The 19,123-nt window shown below is 44.2% G+C and overlaps 1 protein-coding gene across 2 annotated transcripts in view; it reads right to left on the bottom strand.

Moving 5' to 3' along the window:
• The window catches only part of CTNNBL1 (catenin beta like 1), a 100,972-nt gene that overhangs the window by 20,659 nt on the left and 61,190 nt on the right, over positions 1–19,123 (bottom strand). For both annotated transcript variants that reach the window (XM_065414367.1, XM_065414368.1), the window contains one exon: positions 408–505. In XM_065414367.1, coding sequence (XP_065270439.1) covers positions 408–505 — 98 coding nt within the window. The remainder of the gene's footprint in view (positions 1–407; positions 506–19,123) is intronic.

Raw genomic sequence — 19,123 nt, 5'->3', positions numbered from 1 at the left:
CAGGAAGTCAGACCAGATGACCTGATGGTTTGAAAAAGCTGCTTCTTTGCAGATGGCTACCCTGGCTATCCATCAGCTGGTGGTACTTCAGGGACAATTCCATGCCCAAATGCCACTCCTGCTAAGGATGAAGCACGCCATGGAAGGGGCGAGGGATACAAGTGCAGAACGTAAGAGCACTAGCCCATGTACTGGCCAGCAGCTAGCACAAGTAACTAGCATATTCCCAAGTCTCACTGCTACTGATAGGGTTTGTTTTTTTTCCACCCCTGGAGATACAGCAACTTAGACCCATTTTTCAGGCTGGCCCACGGCCACTGAAATGCTGGCACCATACCAGTTCTAACCATCTTCCCCTGCCCTCTACTCCAACAGCGGGAGCACAGTTGGACATCCAGCGCACTAACCTTCTCGCTGTCGTTCTCCGTGAATTTATTCAGCAGCCGCGTTCTCTGCTGCCCTCTCAGATTCCGCAGCAGGGAGGCCAGGATGGAACAGACATGCTCTGGTGGTGAAGAGAGAGAGAGTTGCACACAGGTCAAGAATATCAGATCATTTCCTCTCGGGGACAAGGTGTAAAAGAGGCACACCTTCAGTTCCAGCTGCAGGGGTTTCCTGTCCATCACATGGGTGATCTGGGGTGTGGTTATAAAAGAATGGGGAAGCTGTTGCAAGAATGGGTCTCTAGGTGTCTCGTCTCTTCTCCCAGCTAGCTGAAAGCTGGAAAAACCTCTAGGCTTGTATCAAATTTTGTGTTACTTTGGGTACATCTTCACTACCCGCTGTATCGGCGGGTAGCAATCGATTTATCCGGGATCGATATATTGCGTCTCATTAAGACGCAATATATCGATCCCCGAACGTGCTCACCGTCGACTCCGGAACTCCACCAGAACGAGCGGCGGTAGCGCAGTCGACGGGGGAGCCGCGGCCGTCGATCCCGCGCTGTGTGGACCCCAGGTAATTCAATCCAAGATACTTCGACTTCAGCTACGCTATTCACGTAGCTGAAGTTGCGTATCTTGGATCGATCCCCCCCCAGTGTAGACCAGCCCTTTGAACCTGTTTTGGAATCTTCTTGCTGTTAATTGCAGCCCTGAAAAAAAGGGACATTATAAAATACAGCCCAAACCTAGTTCCATTTAACTCCCCTGGCTGAGGTCTCTCTCAGCGACTTTCACCCTCCTTCTGGCACTTCCTATCCTAGCTAACAGGATGGCGTTGCTGCTTCTTTCACGGCTAACAGCCATACTGGACCCAAACCAGGCTCCATTCAACAGAAGCTGGCACTGTCAGCTGAGTGACCCTTACGTTACCAAGCAGGGAGCAGTTGTTAGAACAGCATAGCTCAAGGAAGGTAGAAGAACGCCAGAATACAGCTCCTACAGAGATTTAATTGGCATTAGCTAGAGCAAAACCTTCAAACAAACCTCTTATTTACAGAAAATCCTGTGTTCGGAATACAAATTCAGCACAACACACAAGGAAATAATGAACAAATAAATCTGCTCTACAGCCTTCTAGATTCTATTTAGGGGTCAAAATTTTCACAGCCCAACCCTGGAACAGAATAAAATATTAACTGTGCAAAGACACAAAAGAGGCAACCCAAGTTCATGTTCAACCCCACTAAATTTCAGAGTCTGAAGGGCAACTGAACTAAGTGCCTCAAATTTGTCCTGATTCTTTTCTTGTGCGTGGCAGGTCACAGCTTCAAGGTGTTCTCTTTATGAATAGCTACGCCGATGTCCCACAACAAGATGCTGTTCTCCAAAGCCACAGGAAGAACAGGGTTTTCAGTGAGGGGAGAGAGCATGGCAAGCATCACATCATTTCCTTCAGAAGCTCTTCCCTGTCAAACGTTACAGCAGAATCTCCTCTCCAGATCCTTGCTAACAAGACATGGCAGCAGTCTCACTCCCAGGGTCTGATTCTGCAAAGCACTGGGCACCTTCCATGGGAGTTCAGGTCACTCAGCATCTCACGGGAAGGGAAAGCTCTGTTCTAGGCCTCTTTGCTTTTAGGGTGTGTTGTGGCTCTCTAATGCTGGTTTTCAAGGCTTCCCAGGAGCTACATTAAGTAGAAAAGGAAGACTCCCTGCTGGCCTTAGAAGGAACACCCATACGCAGCCCCAACCTCGCTCGAGGCAGAATCTGGTCTCACACAGGGCCTGGTTTTCAGCCTGACCTTAACTGGACTTCCCTCTTTGTGCCCACAGTTTACTTCATGTGGGTGTCTAACTACTTGGTATGTACCTGCCTGAAAGACAGGTTGTGCTTGCATATGTCCCGGGGGCTGGACTAGATGACCTCTAGAGGTCCCTTCCAGTCCTACAATTCTGTGATAGAATCTAGGTTTTTAAATGTATTCCAAATAAAATGTGAATTAAACATCTCCATTCCTTTCTAGCCAAATTCTCCAATTGTAACGCTTTCCTCGGCTCCTCTATCTTGCCCATCCTTCATTTTGCCCATTAAGACATTGACAATGGCAGACTGCTGTGCTGACAGAGCCTGGATTCACATTTATTTTGGGGCACAAAGGTGGGTGGAAGAGGAGAGACAGAGATTCATGGGAGGCTGTGAAAACAATAGCAGTGAGGTATACACTGCATTGACTTACATGCCCTGCATCACCCCACTAAAGGCATGGTCACTGCAGGGGGTGCAAATCATTTGCAGAGTTTGTGCCAATGTCAGATATGGGGCAGTGCACCAAAGGGCAACATTTAAATAAGGGCAGATAAAAGCAAGCACAAAGAAAAATGACAGCCTTCACCTTCTCTCCCTCACTGAATCATTTGTTATCGCTTCCTGCCTTCCAGTATGCATTAAGTACAGACCTCAGGTTTCATACATTTCAATGTATTCTGAACTAGAACTTCTCAATGATGTCTTTGCTTTAATCCTGCTGATTAAGATTGATGAGAAATAGTGGCCGTAAAAATCTCCTCCACTGCCTCACTGACGGGAGGGGGGAGAGGGGTGTCAAGGTTTGTTATTTTCACAGAAGAAAATGCAATATACAGAGAAGAGGGATCATCTTCTCATTGCCATCAAACCAGATTAACATGCATTTCCACAATTCTGCCTAGCCTGCAGCCAAGAGAAGCCTCGCTCAATTGCGCCGGTGTACAAAGAACAAACGACATTTATCTGTTTGCATGGCACTTTCAAATAAATTGACAGCTCATCTTTTCATTAAAAGGCTGCAGTCACCTAAGTAATCAGTGTGCTATGCTCCAGTTTGGGGTCTGCCCCTTTGCACCACAGGTTATCTGCGTGCCACATAAGGGCAGCAAAACCACCACAAAAAACTAGCTACACACAGTTTCATTTGCTACTAATAAATGTAGCTTTCTCAGGAACAGATTTCTGCTGGAGGTGGTGTCAGTTTTTCACGCACCAAGGAGATGGGGAGAGCTGCTGGCAGGAAGAGCAGAGGAGATAACAGGTTTATCTGGTGGCCGGCACCATTCAGCTGCTCTGTCATTTCGACAGGATAAAATGGAGGTGAAGGATGGCCATGGATACATCAGTGCAGCCTGTGTGAATGCAGGCTCACTGCAGAGGGGCTTTCAGGATAGCAAGAGGCAACTACACCACACACACACAATATCAAATGAGTTGTCCATGTAAAAAAAGGATGACAAAAAACCCCAAATGCTATTGAGCCCATTTGTCCTTAAAATGAGGAGGACGACGTTCAAAAAAGTTGTAAATGTCTTAGCAGCTGGCTTAGAAGAAAGCCAGTGTTTCCGATGTGCCAGAGTTCACCTGCTCTGTGTCAGAGAGAGGAGGCTATGAGGGGGCTGCCAGTGGAGTAAGAAGTTGCTTCACTCCCCGTTGTACCGGGGCAGCCTGATCTTTTCTAATATGAGGACCCCTCACCCCCCAATCCTGCTCCCATGTACCAGTCTCACTCTCTCCTGTGCATCACCCCCCTCTTTAGGATTTGCAGTCAGTAATTGAACACCGAGCCAATTCCTTCAGGAATACAGACGAGGTGGGTTTGTCACTGATACGCCCTAGGGTCTGTCTACCTAGCTTCACAGATGTAGAGGCCAGAAGGGACTAGTATGATTTTTTGTCCAACCTCCTCCGCAGCACAGAGGACTTCACCCAGTGATTTCTGCATCAGGCCCCTTATTTCTGGATGAGCTAGAGTATGCCTTTTAGAGACACATCCAGTCTGGATTTAAAGCCTGTAAATGACAGACTCCACCACATCCCTTCATAGCTGGTCAATGGTTAGTTCCCTTCACTGTTAAAAATGTGATTTCCAGTTTGAATTTTTCTACTTTCAATTTCCAGTCGCTGGATCTTGTTGCTTTTGTCTGCTAGATTTAAGAGCCCTCTGTTATAAGCCCTCTCTTGTGTAGGGTACTTACACACACGGACCAGGTCACCTGTTACCCTTCTCGTTGATAACCAAAATAAGCTGATCTCTTCAAGTCATAAGGCAGGTTTTCCAGACTTCCTGTCAATTCTTGCAACTCTTCTCTGGGGTTTCCTTTTTTTAACATCGTATTCCAACAGTAGTGTAAACAACGTCCTGTACAACTGAATGTCACCCCCCTTCTCCTCCTCAATATTCCTCTACTTAAACATCTACATATTAGCCACAGCAGCCCCCGCAAGCTCACAATCAGGTGGTTATGTATGAGGCCCCCTCAGACCTTTTCAGTCACTGAATTTATGGAGAACCACAAGGACACAGAGTCATCTTAAGAATGCTTCAGTGTTTATTCTTTGGCTACACCACCTATCCTGTCCACTTTCTATAGCTTCCTCTACAGACACATGGATGTGAAGTCCTATTTCATGATACAATGGCATGAACAAAAACTATGAGCCCAGCCATACAAACACTTACTAGTGGGTGTAGTGCTTACTACTGGGAGCAGTCTCATTGACATTAATGGGACCATTTTTAATAGTAAGCACTATGCCAGGTAGCACCGGCAGGATCTGGCCTTCTCTATTTAATCTCTCTTCCCAAATGATGGTATAATTATTCTCCAAGTCTAAAATATTTCTGAGCCAAAAGGAGGAGTCTCCACTTGCTTGGCCTATTTCCGATGAACATGTTCTAATGCGCACTACTGCCCAATTAATACCAGTACCTATGGGCAGCACAGGAACACAACTAATTGACCTGCCACAGACAATTCTTGGCTTATTTTAAACCGAAGCTGACATGAAGCTTGGCTGAATCCACTACTTAATTAAATCAAGATGCCTGCAGGAACAATGAGATGTACTAGCCCAAACACATCTGCATTTCTGGGCACCACCGGGCACATTCACAGCTTTCCAGGAACCTGCAGCACTGTACATCACACACACAGACACATGTAAATGGGTGCATTTTCTCACATTTGACTAGACACTGCTACTGCTTTGAGTCCATCAACAGAGGAACCTGCAGCTGATCAGCTTTGTCCTCATCCTACATCTACAAGCCATATTTCATCACTCCCTTGGTCACATATGGCCCTCAGATTACACCTAAGGCAGCTCAATCAACTCCATAAATACTGGCCCTGTTATGTGGAAACTTTGCAAAATCTGAATGGAAAATGTTGGTTTGGGGGAGGGAAACAAGAAGGTTAGAGGCCAAAGGTGCTACCTACCCTGATGCCCCACCCAGAACAATCAGCTTGCAAGACAGGCCTAGATGCTTCTCTTTTGAAAAAGTGTCAAACCCAGACCCACAAAAGCCTGGTCTGCACCAGGGAAAAAAGGTGTGTTCTTACCATTACTAGCCAACCCACGATAAACAACAGGAGGTAAAATCGGAATGAAGACAAGGCCTATTAGTAGGCTGAGGTAAATAGTAGGCTCACTTCTACTGTTTCCTTTGACCTGCTAACACATCAAAACTACCCACCTTTTTTCCTAGTGTGGACGCAACCGATTCCCAAGAGTCTGCAAAGACATGCATGAGTGCAGAGCAGAGCTGGTCACCAAAAGCTTCTGCTTTGGACTCTAAGCCATACTCTATCCTAGCAGATAACATTATCTTCTCCAGTGTATTGGGCCAGATGTGATTAAACCGTTAAACTCCTAACCAATGCTATGACTCGCCTTTGTTTCTGAGCAATGCACAAGGCCCTTAAGTCTTCCTCTGTTCTAGGTAGGTCACATATGGCACATGCTCCCCTACTGCACCAGAGATTCTTCTCAGTCCAATATCACTTTAGAACCTCACAGACCTCCCTACTCCTCCCTAGAGAAGATGGACATGGAAGATTTAGGATGCAAGCAGTTCTTAAAATACCTAATTAGATCGATCTTGACTTCGGCAGTGGTATGTTGGAATACAGATTAATCTAGTCCACGGCTGGCACTGGCAGCTGCAGCAGCAGGAGGTCCTGCCAAACCAAGCCATAACATTACACTCTCTGCCTTTATGATTATTTCCCCCCCTTTTTAAATTTCATTATAACGGACATCTGGCTGGCAGGGCAGGGAGCTCGCAGACAGAGCCATGCACAGACACAATCCAGTGGAATACTGATGCAGATTAAACGAGCAGCATACCAAAGCCAGAGAGCTGTACATGTTGGGGGTATCAAAGCGGTGACAGCACCCCCTTGGTGGAAAGGGGAGAAGAAAGGAAGGGGCAAGAGCCCGCTTAGCACGAATTCTGATGAACCAGTGGAAGAAGTTTAAGAGAGTTTTAAATCATTTAAAATCAAAATTAGAAAGAGACCTACAGGATACGCTCTAGTTCAGCTGCCCTATTGGACTCAGCGCAAGAATGACTGTGTGGAGTTCTAGGGCATACGTTATGCAGTCACAAGGAGTAAGACTACTGACAATAATGGTCCCTTCTAGTCTTAGCATTTATTCATTTATGTTAATACTTTGCACTTGTACAGAGCCCTCCAGCCATGATTCTGAAAATGGTACAGATGAATTACCCCTCGGAAGCCCAGGATGGAGGAGGGCATCACTCCCATTTTACTGATGGGTAAAGTGAGATCAGAGCCAGCTGTCCAGGGCACATGAAAGCCTGTAGCAAGACAGGATTAGAGCACCTCACTAGGCAAAGTTCCCTTCAAACCCGTAGCAATGTTATTTTCCAGAACAATCTCTTTATTGCAAGAACATTAAACAAAGTTTAATCTTTAAAACTAATTAAACCCTATTTTAAAACACTAATTTAAAACATTAAAACTAAGACTCATTCACATAAGAGGATCCTGTTGTATTCTGAAAAGTTGGTGGTAAAATAATAAATTGGTGCAATAAATTTGTTTAAACAGATTGATTTCTTTAGTAGGCATTCGTTTTGGCAGACCACCGTGTGAAAAATATTTTCTGCTGGCTCACAGATGATGTTCAGTTAGAAGAACTAATCTCTATCAAGTCAGTTTTCTATTATATTTTACCCTTTTCATGCCTTGGGAATTTAGTCACATAGCAGATACTCATTTTAAAGGGTGTTGCTACATTTCAGTGCATGTTACCATGGATCAAGAGAGCATTTTTAGTAACAGAGCTATTCCTCTAAAGGAAAACTGAAAAGCTGTGTCACTCTAATTCGCTTCTTTGTGTACGTGTGGTGGGGCAGTCGGTCCTCCTGCGATGACCCTCTATCTGGAACAGAATTCCTGACCCTCCTTCACAATTTAAGACTCATTTTAGCATCTTCCTCTCCTTGGTTTATGATTCATAACCATCTTTCTAACAAAACAATCAAACCCTAATCTGAAATTCAGTTTGCTTCTGATCAATCAGTTCCCTGCAACCCTGTCTACAGATGCTAGCTGTAGGGAATGTCATACTTACACATATTACTTGCATTTAGTGGTATAGATTAACAGCCTGTGAAAGGCCATTACCAACCCACATTGTATTGTAAATCGTGTATGGTATTCAGTCATCTACTGGGAGGCTCATCTGGATCACACTTCTACAGGAATCGTAATCCTTAATCAAGAGGATTATGGCAAGTAGCTAATCCTAAAAAACAAACACAAAAGTATCTAGTGGAATTAAACTTCTTTTTCTGTAGAGCCCATTTCTCCTCCCTTTCTCTTCCTTGTGTCCTCAGTAATCTCAGACAATATCTAGAAGGGCTTGGTTAACTAGGTCCAAGAATATCAAGACCTTATCTGCTACAGGGCAAACTCTCAAAAACATTCCTTTTTAGATAACAAGTAGTGTGTTAAAGAAGCAGACAAGCACCAAACCAATATATTTTTATTTTTTGTGGCACTATAGCGAGTAGAGAGGGCGTCTCAAATAAAAAATTCTCCATTTCTTTGGGAGTAGGCAGATGCGTTCCATCTCCCCTCATACCTCAAATACTCATCTGGATACAAAAATCAGAGCACACGAGCACAGAAGTAGACAGGATTGCAGTGGCTTTCTTGCAATAATAAAATTCTACGTGTTCACTATGATCAAATATACTCAGAGTCTCTTCTGCACAGCCTGAGGACGACTATATATACACTATTGTCTCCAGTCTTAGCAAGACAGAAGACATTTGTTTTCATCAAAGGCAGTTTTGTTTGTATGCAAAAGTATCAAAGATAATGCAAACAGCAAGACTCTTGATAATGTAACGTCACCAGACTTAAAGTATTAACAAAATATCAAAATAATAATAAAATGTAACAAAATAATAAAAAAGATAACAAAATACTTAAAAATTCATTGCATGAAGACTAACAATTTTGCCTCAGAAAAGTCTAAACTCAACACTATTCTGGTACCAAGACACACACATATGTAATATAGTTCATAGGAGTAAGTTTTAAAGCAATCACAGGCCTTCGCCAAAACACAACATTAATGGTAGGACTGTTGGATGAGCCAATAGCTCTCAAAAATCAATTGGATTACACTGTTGGTGTGTTAGAAAGTTACATGCGATTATGTCCCAGAAACCTAAGTTTTAAGATCCACTGTATAAATCAGGAAAGCATATCCCATAACAGAATTTACTCTGGCAGAAAACTGGAGATTAGAACAAGAGTAAATCCAGTATAGTCAATTACACAATGTGGGTCAATCTTTGAAGTTTAAGTGATCCAACAGGACTGAAGTACAAGGGGTCTCTCATCATTAGGACCTATTTTTTACTTTTATCCCTTGTTATATAATGTATAAAACCCACACCTAACCCAAACTATGAATGAGGCACCTTACAGTACAAATACAATACAAGGCACCATATAATTTTTATTGGTATCAATACTATCACCTTCATGCTAGTTTTTAAAGAGATAAATACATTCTCTGAAATGGTTCCTATAAAATTTAATTTGGACTATAAAATTTTCTGTAATGAATGAAAACTGGCCAAGTTGCATTGACAAAATAATAAATACTCTAGTAAAAATTCCATATCCAAAAGATTTTTTTAGATATGAGGATCAACGCTATTTTACACATGAACTCCTATGTGAAAGCACATTCCTAGTGTACCCATCAAAGTAAAGAAAGTAGAGAAGCAGGAACCTCTCACTGTCAAAGGTGCATGTGCAATGGTAGCACCTAACTACAGACAAATGGAACATAATGCCAGGTAGGTATGAGCTCACTGGACAAGTGCTACTGATGAATGTGTTTTGCACATTGTCCAGTGGTAACCCATTTTAACAGGGTCATCATTTAAATGCTAATTAGGCTTTAACGTTAAAATGTTTGAAGAAAGATGTGAACAATTGCACTGCAAGGTGTGAACTGTCTAGCTGCAGTCTCAATTGCTCTCTAGTGGGTTTGTTTACAGCATGAAGGCCATCAAACTTCATTTTGAATGAAAATACAGATTTTGATTATGAAACTACAGTAGTTAACGCTAAGGAATTATGATGATGTTTGATTTTGACCTCTTTTCTAGTTTCCAGGCAAAGTCAAAAGGTCCTTTCCACCTGAAAGTTTGCATGTGCAGTTGCCTGCTGGAAAAGAATCTCTCTCTTTTTGGGGCAAGGTGTCAGGCGGGTGGGATGAAGTGTTTATGAACAATAACATGAAAAGTGACTACTAGTACCTGTCGGTTGGAATCACTTTCTAATGCTTTTTTGAAGAATCAGGGCTTGGAACAACTCCATGTGTAGACAATTAATTGTTCCTGATTAATTCCACATGTGGACACTCTTCCAGAGCACTTTGCTCCTGTTTATCTTAACCCACTTTTAAATGAGGTTAAGCTAAACAGGAACAAGGCACTCTTATTCTGGAATAAGAGTCCACACATGGAGTTAATATCAGGAACAATTCCATGTGTAGACAAGCCCTCATTTCTCAGGAATTGAATAACTCCAGGTGTGTTGCATTCACCAGTCCACCCAAGAACTAGTGCGTAAGATTGTTTTCTTTAAGCTGTTTAGTTTCATGTTATTTTAACAGACCCCACCCTCTATTACGTGCATCACTGTACCAGAAAATGACAATATGTAGGCATGCTGATACAGACATGAATGTGACTGGGTAGGACCAAAGCACATTTCACAGGCTTTAATGAGGCTATATCCTGAACCCCTCCTGGAATAATAGGGTTTCTAATGGAAATGATGATAAATCTGTAGCTACATACAGCTACTGGACACTCCTATTAAAACATTCTTGGAGGCTACAGAGGAAGTATCTCTGATATCTACGTATTTAAAAATGAGAGCTTGGTCAGGTTTTTGGACACAAAGGTTTTTTTTTTTCCCCTCTTTTTTTTTTAATTTTATTTTATTAAAAAGCTGTTTCCATACATCCTCTAGTTTGCCCTTTATGACCCTCAGTATTCAAAGGGAACACCGCAAAGCTTTATATTTTGCTACTACTGAATTTTCCTTTTTTGGATATACAAAAGGCATCCACATGTCTAAAAGTGCATCTTATCATGTTTGTTTTACACTAATCTGATGCGTGAGCTTTCTCCATGGCAAGGATATCCCAGACTCTAGCATACCATGCTGAAACAGTAGAGGGATTCTTTTTTTCCCCCACTCATTGAGCCAAGACAATCTTGCTTCTACTGTTTTTACTATTGAAAGAAACTGGGTAATTTTAATGGAACATTTAATGATTAGTCTATTTGTTCTCAAATTTTGGACCAGCAGTTACTGAAAAAAGGATAGATGTGTTCGGTAGATAATCTTAAAATTATTTACTACATAATGTGACCCTTCAATGAACATTGCAAAATATCCATAGATACAATTCATGAGGAGCCCATAGTCTGTGTATCATTCACACATCATAGGCAAAGCTTGCCGTGTTCATTAACTCTGTGCTCCAAAGCCCACAACAGAGAACTCTGCAGCACCATGAGGCCAAGCCTTGAGGCAACGTGCCAGGGTGTCAAAGCATCAGGACAAGGACATTGAGATGTCAGTGCCACAATTATTATTTGTGTTACCATAGCACCGAGGAGCGCTAGTCATGGACCAGGACCCCATTGCGCTAGGCGCTGTACAAACACAGAACCAAGACAGTCCCTGCCCCAGAGAGCCGACAATCTTAGCACAAGACAAGAGATGACCGGTTGATATAGTCAGATGGGGAGCACAAGGGAACAATGAGACGATACTGAACAGTATGATGGGCAGTGGTCTCAGCAAACTAGCGGCCTAGCCACGGTAGGCACCACAGAAAAGGAGAGTTTTAAGGAACTACAGAACTAAAGTTCCCCCAGAGTCCCTGGGAGGCGGGAGCCTGGGGCACTGTTGGCGCTGCCAGAGCAAGTGGTCACCAAAATAAAAACAAAGCAAAAGACGACCCAGGTCTAACTGGAAGGCAGGGAGGGAGCAGAAAAGACCCCAGGAAGATGTGCCGAGTGGGAAGGTGACGTACACCTACACAGGTGCTGATCCCAGTCAAGGACTGAAAGGGTCCAGTGGTGAGAAAGTTAAGCTCCATGGTGGCATGTGGCCATGGGAGGGGAGATGGCTTGGGCTCTTACTCACTACCCCTGTCTTTTCGGACCTTCAGCACTTGGGGAGTCCCATTCATCTCACGCCACAGAGCCGAGAATCATCAAGGAGAACCCTGCACCTGGGGTTTCTACTGTTCCAGGCAGAGAGAGAGAGAGAGAGAGAGAGAGAGAGAGAAAGCTGAGGGGACAGAGAAGGACAGATGATAGATGGGTCTGAGAAAAGACGTGGATTCAGTAACCACTCAGTAACAAGGTTTCCAAACAGCAAGAAAAGCATCAAACACACATTTTAATCCTTGTTTAACAAAGTGCCTGTTAACAAATGGCTTAATGCCATTCTTTAAATTAAATACTGTTTACTCCTCCCACTGCTCATTCCACAGCAAGGCAGAAAAATCCCTTTTACCATTTCCAAGCTCAGGAAAAACAAAATGGAGAGCAAACACATTCTCCGTGTAACATGTTTCACCAGAAGGTTTATTTTAGACCCTCAGATCCCTTGCAATACAGATACAACAGAATCCCGGCTCCAAGAAGTTTCCAAACCCGGCTGAGACAAGATGCAGAGGGGATGAAGGGTTAGAAACGTAGTAAGGCTGGGTTGGAGGGTAAAGGACTCTGCAAAAGCCAGTGCACAACACGACAGAGCAAGGAATTTCTCTCTTAAATAATTTTTTTAATTGGCTAATTTCTTGAGGACATCACAGAGGAAATGGGTTTTAGGGGAGAGAGGACAGTGGCCTTTGGACCAGCTCATGGAGAGCTTGGAATAAAGCCCAGAGACATTGCGGGAGAGGTAGACAAATGAGGTACCTAGGCTGTCACTGTTTGCAGAGGGATGTGATAAGTGACCAGGATGGTTAAGTAGGGAAGGACAAAGTACCGTAGGGCCTTGAAAGGGAGGAAAGGAAGCTTGGACTGGAGGTAGCGGGAAAAGAGGGACCAGCGTGATATGGCACAATAGGAGGCTACGAAGAAGCTCTTTGTATAAAAAGCAGTTCTGTCTGGGATGGGGGCCCAGGGTGTGTAGAGGGGGTGAGGTTATATGACAATGAGGATGGGAAGAGAGGAATGCTTTCACTACCTGGACAGAAGGGAAAAGGTCAGAGCTTAGAAATGCCGTGGAGAAACATGCACTGAGCCTCATAAGTGTTGAAGCAGATCCTGCATCTGCCCTAAGGGCCCTCCTCCAAAACCCAGGAACTCTGTGCACAGGAGGGCTTCTAAAACAAACCTACACCCAGGAGAAAAGTAAATTAGGAGCCGGAGTTTACTCCAGTTTCCCCCCCCCCACTTGCAACCACAGCAGAGCTTGAGCCAAAACCCAACTGTAATGCTTCCCGTCCCAAACTGGACATGGTAACTGCAACGTTCCTGACAATGTGCATCTTCCACCCCCACATCGTCAGGGACTCACAAATTACTACTAGCACAAATCTACAAACCCACCTTTCCGTTCTATTGTCAACTACACTGCCAGGGCTCTGCCATAAGCTCCTGGCTCTTTTCTAACGGAAGAGCAGCTCCTATTCCTACTCTCCTGTTTGATCAGCTCCCACAGCAGAAACGTTCACCCCTGACAAAAACTCCATGATTGGCATGTGCCAGCAGGCAGAAAGCCCTCAGAAATCAATACTTCTGAAATGCTGCCACTCCACTCCCAAGTGGGCACAAAGATTATGAGAACACCACTAACAAAAACATGTACTGCAGTGCCCTGAGCATGCCCCATAACTGTCAACTCATCTCTGGACAAGCAGGGGGCACACAATGGGGCGGCATGGCTCTGGGATAACAGAGCACAGTGAGGCACTGAGAATCAATCAGGACACTAGGATCGAGCGCATTTTCCCCTAAGACTAGTGTGCGTGTGTGACATTCTATACCTTGGGGGAGCGTACTGTAACCCCAGGAGCGGCACCAGGGTTTTTGCCGCCCTAGGCGGCAGCGCTCCTCCTCAGTAATCGGCGGCAGCTCCTCCTCTGAAGCTGCGTTCTCGGCGGCAGGGGTCCTTCTGCTCCGGGTCTTCGGGGCACTTTGGCAGCGGGTCCCGGAGCAAGTGAAGGACCCGCCGCCGAATTTCCACCGAAGACCCGGAGCGGAAGAAACCCCTCTGGGCAGCCCTGGTTCTCGGCGGCGTTTCTACGGCCACTTTTCTTCCCGCCCAGAGGAATCGCCGGCAAAATGCCGCCCCCCACATCCTGCCGCCCTAGGCGACCACCTAGGGTCGCCTAGTGGAAGCGCCGGCCCTGTGTAATCCCCATATTTCTTATTTTCATATAATCGTGATCTTACCTATAAAGCATGCCTTGTAACGTATCGGGGAAAGGTTATGATTTGCTGAAAGTCATTTCTCTATCCATATATGTGTATCATTAATTCATATGAAATTATGAGAATTGTGTTGTATGGTGGTCACTAAAACATGCTGTAAGCTGGGGAATCAGCCAGATATTCGCTCCCCAGAGGCAACAGCAAGGAAAGTAACCAACGCCCGGGCGAAAACAACGAGGAGTCCAGTGGCACCTTAAAGTTTAACAGATTTATTTGGGCATAAGCTTTTGTGGGTAAAAAACCCACTTCTTCAGATGCATGGAGTGAAAATTACAGATACAGGCATAAATATACTGGCACATGAAGAGAAGGGAGTTACCTTACAAGTGGAGAACCAGTGTTGACAGGGCCAATTCAGTCAGGGTGGATGTGGTTCACTCCCAATAACCGATGAGGAGGTGTCAATACCAAAAGAGGGAAAATTGCTTTTGCCAGCCACTCCCAGTCCCTATTCAAGCCCAAATTAATGGTGTTAAGTTTGCAAACACCCGGGCAGGGTGTCAAACAACCCATCAACAGCCATTGTCCAGCAAGGGAGCTACAATGCGATGACTCACCTGCATGAGGCCACACCAGGGGAACTGCTCAACCTTGCTTGGAGAGACTCAGCAATGCCCCCCAGACATGCCTGGACTTGTGCTCCCCAAGCACATGGACTGAGGGTATAAAACAGACAGTGTGGACAAAGAATGGGCCCTTCTCCTGCCCCCACCTATGCTGCAAGCAACCAAGACACTGAGAAGATGACAAGACTCCAACACAGGAGATTGGCCCAGGTTTAAAGAATGAACCTGAAGATTAAGGACTGCAATATCCAGTGGGGTGAGAAAAACTGCTTCATCTAGTTGCTGCCCAGTCTAATAATGTTGAGAGTTCAGACTGTGTGCTTATATTTTATTTTATTGTGGTAACCACTCTGACTTTTTGCCTATCACTTAATATCACTTAAAGCCTACCTTTTATAGTCAATAAATTTGTTTAATTGTTTATATTTACCAGTGAGTTTGTATGAAGTGTGGGGCAAATCTGCTCAGGTTTGCAAAGGCTGGTGTATGTCCACTCTCCATTGATGAAGTGGTGAACCAATTAATAAATTTGCACTGCCCAGCTTGAGCAGTGCAAGATGGTATATTCCTGGGGTACAGTGCTGGGAGCTGGGGGGATTTGGCTCTGGTACCTGTCTCGGTGTGATCCATGAGTGGCTCCGGGAGCATTCATGCAATAGAGCTGGGTGTGGGGCTCCACATGCTGTTGTGCTGAGTGATCACAGCGCCTGGACGGGTTGCTGCTGGTCACTAGCAGGGCATTGTGAGGGACAGCCCAGGCTGGAGACAGTTCAGGGGGCACAGCGGTCCCACAGTCCCAGGCTGTACCCCGGGGATGCCACCACAGCATGGACACCAGGAAGATATTTCAGTATTCCCGTTCTGTCAGTCGCTCACAGTGGCTATCCTCAAGCCGTACTTCCCCAAAGCACAGAACCGCTATTGGGTTGTATCACTGCTGGCGAAACATTTGGCAAGGCCCAGGCACACGTACACATCAGGACAATGGCCCTGACAGACTCCCGGGGAACCCCATTAAACATCCCAATTAACTTAAATGGCTATAAACCCAAGAACTCACCTGCCCAATGATGCAAAACATAGAAAATTGTACTTATGGAAATTGGATTTTAAAAAAAAATTCTCTATAAAAATTATCTCTGGACTCATCTCTCTCCGTCCCTCATTTCCACTGACCAATAATGATCTAGAATTATGTGAACAAGGAGCCCAGTAAGTGCCACTCCCCTTCCCCCAGAAGACAGAACTCTGCTTCACTTTACAATATAAATAATAATTAATAACCTAGCTCTTTTGTAAGGTTTGCAATACACTGGCTAATCCTCACAATACACCCATGAGGTAGGTAGACAGGCATTGTCCACAGACTGACGAGGAAGAAACTGAGACAAAGGTTAAGTGACTTTTCCAAACCCACGAATCAAATCAGTGGCACAGCCAGCAGACCCAGGTCTCCTGCTCCAAATCGCACAGCTTGGCATAGTGATTAAGGCTCCGCCATAAAGGGAATGAGGCAATCGTTATTTCCCCCTGGGAATAAGATTCCAAAACAGCCTCAAATCTATCATCGGAGTGTCTCACCAGATCCCTCTCTCCAGTTTTATTATGCAAATCCAAGTAACAGTGTAAAAGAGCATCTCTTCCTCACCATCATTTATGAAAACAAGGAACACGTCTATACATAGCGAATGGAACCTGAATTAGCCAACCTTCGTATAAATCATAACTAGCCCTGGAGGGCAAGTATGCATCCTCCCCACATCAGAGACAAGCAGCCAGGAAAGCAGCAGCCACACCAGGCCTGCATTTCTTGTTTTGTTTTCTCATCTCCCTCTCCCAGTCCTGTTGTATTCAAGATGCAGAGCTCATCTCAACAGCGATTACAGCCCAAACATGCCTTCCAGGAGCTGTCTTGCCAAGCCATTGCCTTCATTCATATAATGTTATCAAATTTCTAATGTTGGTGCTCTAAAGCAAATGTACTGTTACCAGCTCACTACTGGCACATTTTTCAGGAGGAAAACAGCTGCTCGTTGAATCTGTCGCTTTTCTTCCCTGCCATCCAGACTCCCTCTCAAACACAAACTCCCCCTACCCGGCTGCTTTTCAGCATTGCTATTCTGACCATAGTAAATACTCTACCCTGACTACAGATGGCTGATGTTAGTTCAGTATGGGGTCTGAACCAGTAGGAGGTAATGTAACACAGTCTTGGAGGTGTCATGGTATTCTCCAAATCAAATTGAAAGAATGTGAAGAGCAATTAGATAAAGACACAAAAACCAACAGCAAAAAATTTGTAAATACATCAGGAAACCTGCCAAACAACCAGTGGGGCCACTGGCTAATCGAAGGGCTGAAGGAGCACAGGAAGACAAGCCCATTGTGGAGACGCTAAATGAATTCTTTGCATTGGTCTTCACTGCAGAGGTTGTGGGAGAGACCCCCCCCCCCACACACACACACACCCCTGAGTGATTCTTTTTAGGTGACAAATCTGAGGAACTGTCCAAGACTGAAGTGTCAGTAGAGGTGGTTTTGGAGCATATTGACAAATTAAACAGTAATAAATGCCAGAGGGTATTCACTCAAGAGTTCTGAAGGAAATCAAATATGAAATTGCAAAACTATTAACTATGGTATGTAACCTATCACTTAAGCAAGCCTCTGTACCAGATGATTGGAGGGTAGTTAATGTAACACCGATTTTTAAAAAAGGCTCTAGAAGCAATTACAGGCCAGTAAGCCTAACTTCAGTACCAGGCAAATTGGTTGAAGCTACAGTAAAGAACAGACATATAATTAAATGCAATCTGTAAGGAAAGAGTCAACATGGCTTTCGTAAAGGGAAATCATGCCTCACCAATCTATTAAAATTCTTTGAGGGAGTCAACAAACACGTGGACAAGGGTGACCCAGTGGATATAGTGCACTTGGACATTCAGAAAGCCTTTGACAAGGTCCCTCACCAAAGGCTCTTAAGCAAAGTAAGCAGTCATGGGATAAGAGGGAAGGTCCTCTCATGGACCAGTAACTGGTTAAAAACAGGAACAAAGGGTAGGAATAAATGGCCAGTGTTCATGTGGAGAGAGGAAAAGAGCAGGGTCTTCCAAAGATCTGTACTGGGACCAGTGCTGTTCAACATATTCATAAGTGATCTGGAAAAGGGGTAAACAGTGAGGTAACAAAATTTGCAGATGACACAAAATAACTCAAAATAGTTAAGCCCACAGCAGATTGCAAAGAGCTACAAAGGGATCTCACTAAACTGGGTGACTGAGCAACGAAATGGCAGATGACATTCAATATTGATAAATGCAAAGTAATACACATTGGAAAACATAATCCCAACTACACATACAAAATAATGGGGTCTAAATTAACTGTTACTACTCAAGAAACAGTTCTTGGAGTCAGCACAGATAGCTCTCTGAAAACATCCGCTCAGTTTGCACCAGACAAAAAAGCCAACAATGTTAGGAAGCATTAGGAAAAGGATAGATAATACAGAAAATATCATAACGCCACTAGATAAATCCATGGCACGCCCACACCTTGAATATGGCATGCAGTTTTAGTTGCTCCATCTCAAAAAAGATATATTAGAAATGGAACAAGTACAGAGAAGGGCAACAAAAATGATTAGGGGTATGGAACAGCTTGCGTATGAGGAGAGATTAAAAGGAGACGACTAAGGGGAGATATGCTAGAGGCCTATAAAATCATAAATGATATGGAGAAAGAAATAGGGAAGGCTTATTTACCCCTTTGTGTAATACAAGAACTAGGGGTCACACAACTAAATTAATCAGCAGCGGGTTTAAAACAAACAAAAGCAACTACTTCTTCATATAATGCACAGTCAACCTGTGGAACTCATTGGCATAGGATGTTGTGAAGGCCAAAATTATAACCAGGTTCAAAAAAGAATTAGGTACGTTCATGGAGGATAGGTCCATCAATGACTATTAGCCAAGGTGCCTAAATCTTCAACTGCCAGAAGCTGGGACTGGACAATGGGATGGATCACTCAAAATAAGAGTTACCTATTTAAGATCCACTCATACTCCTCACTGTTTTTGCCAACCGTTTTAATTGCCTCCCCCGGAAAGTTCAGTTAGGAAATCTCTGGTACAAAGCCCAAGCATCACTGTCAGTATTTGCAGTTCTCCCACAAGATGCATTTCAACTATATATACTGTATACAGAAAAAAATGACAACTGACAGCAGCAGGAGGAGATTGGACCAGACCCAGCTCAGGTTACAGGGTCCCGGCGTACTCCACTGAAGCCTTCTGTAAAGCAAGGTCTCCCAGAGGAAAAAGGAAACAAAG

This window comes from Emys orbicularis, chromosome 12 (assembly GCF_028017835.1).
Source record: "Emys orbicularis isolate rEmyOrb1 chromosome 12, rEmyOrb1.hap1, whole genome shotgun sequence".
NCBI classification, from domain to species: Eukaryota; Metazoa; Chordata; order Testudines; family Emydidae; genus Emys; species Emys orbicularis.
This window is presented reverse-complemented; position numbering and strand designations above follow the sequence as displayed.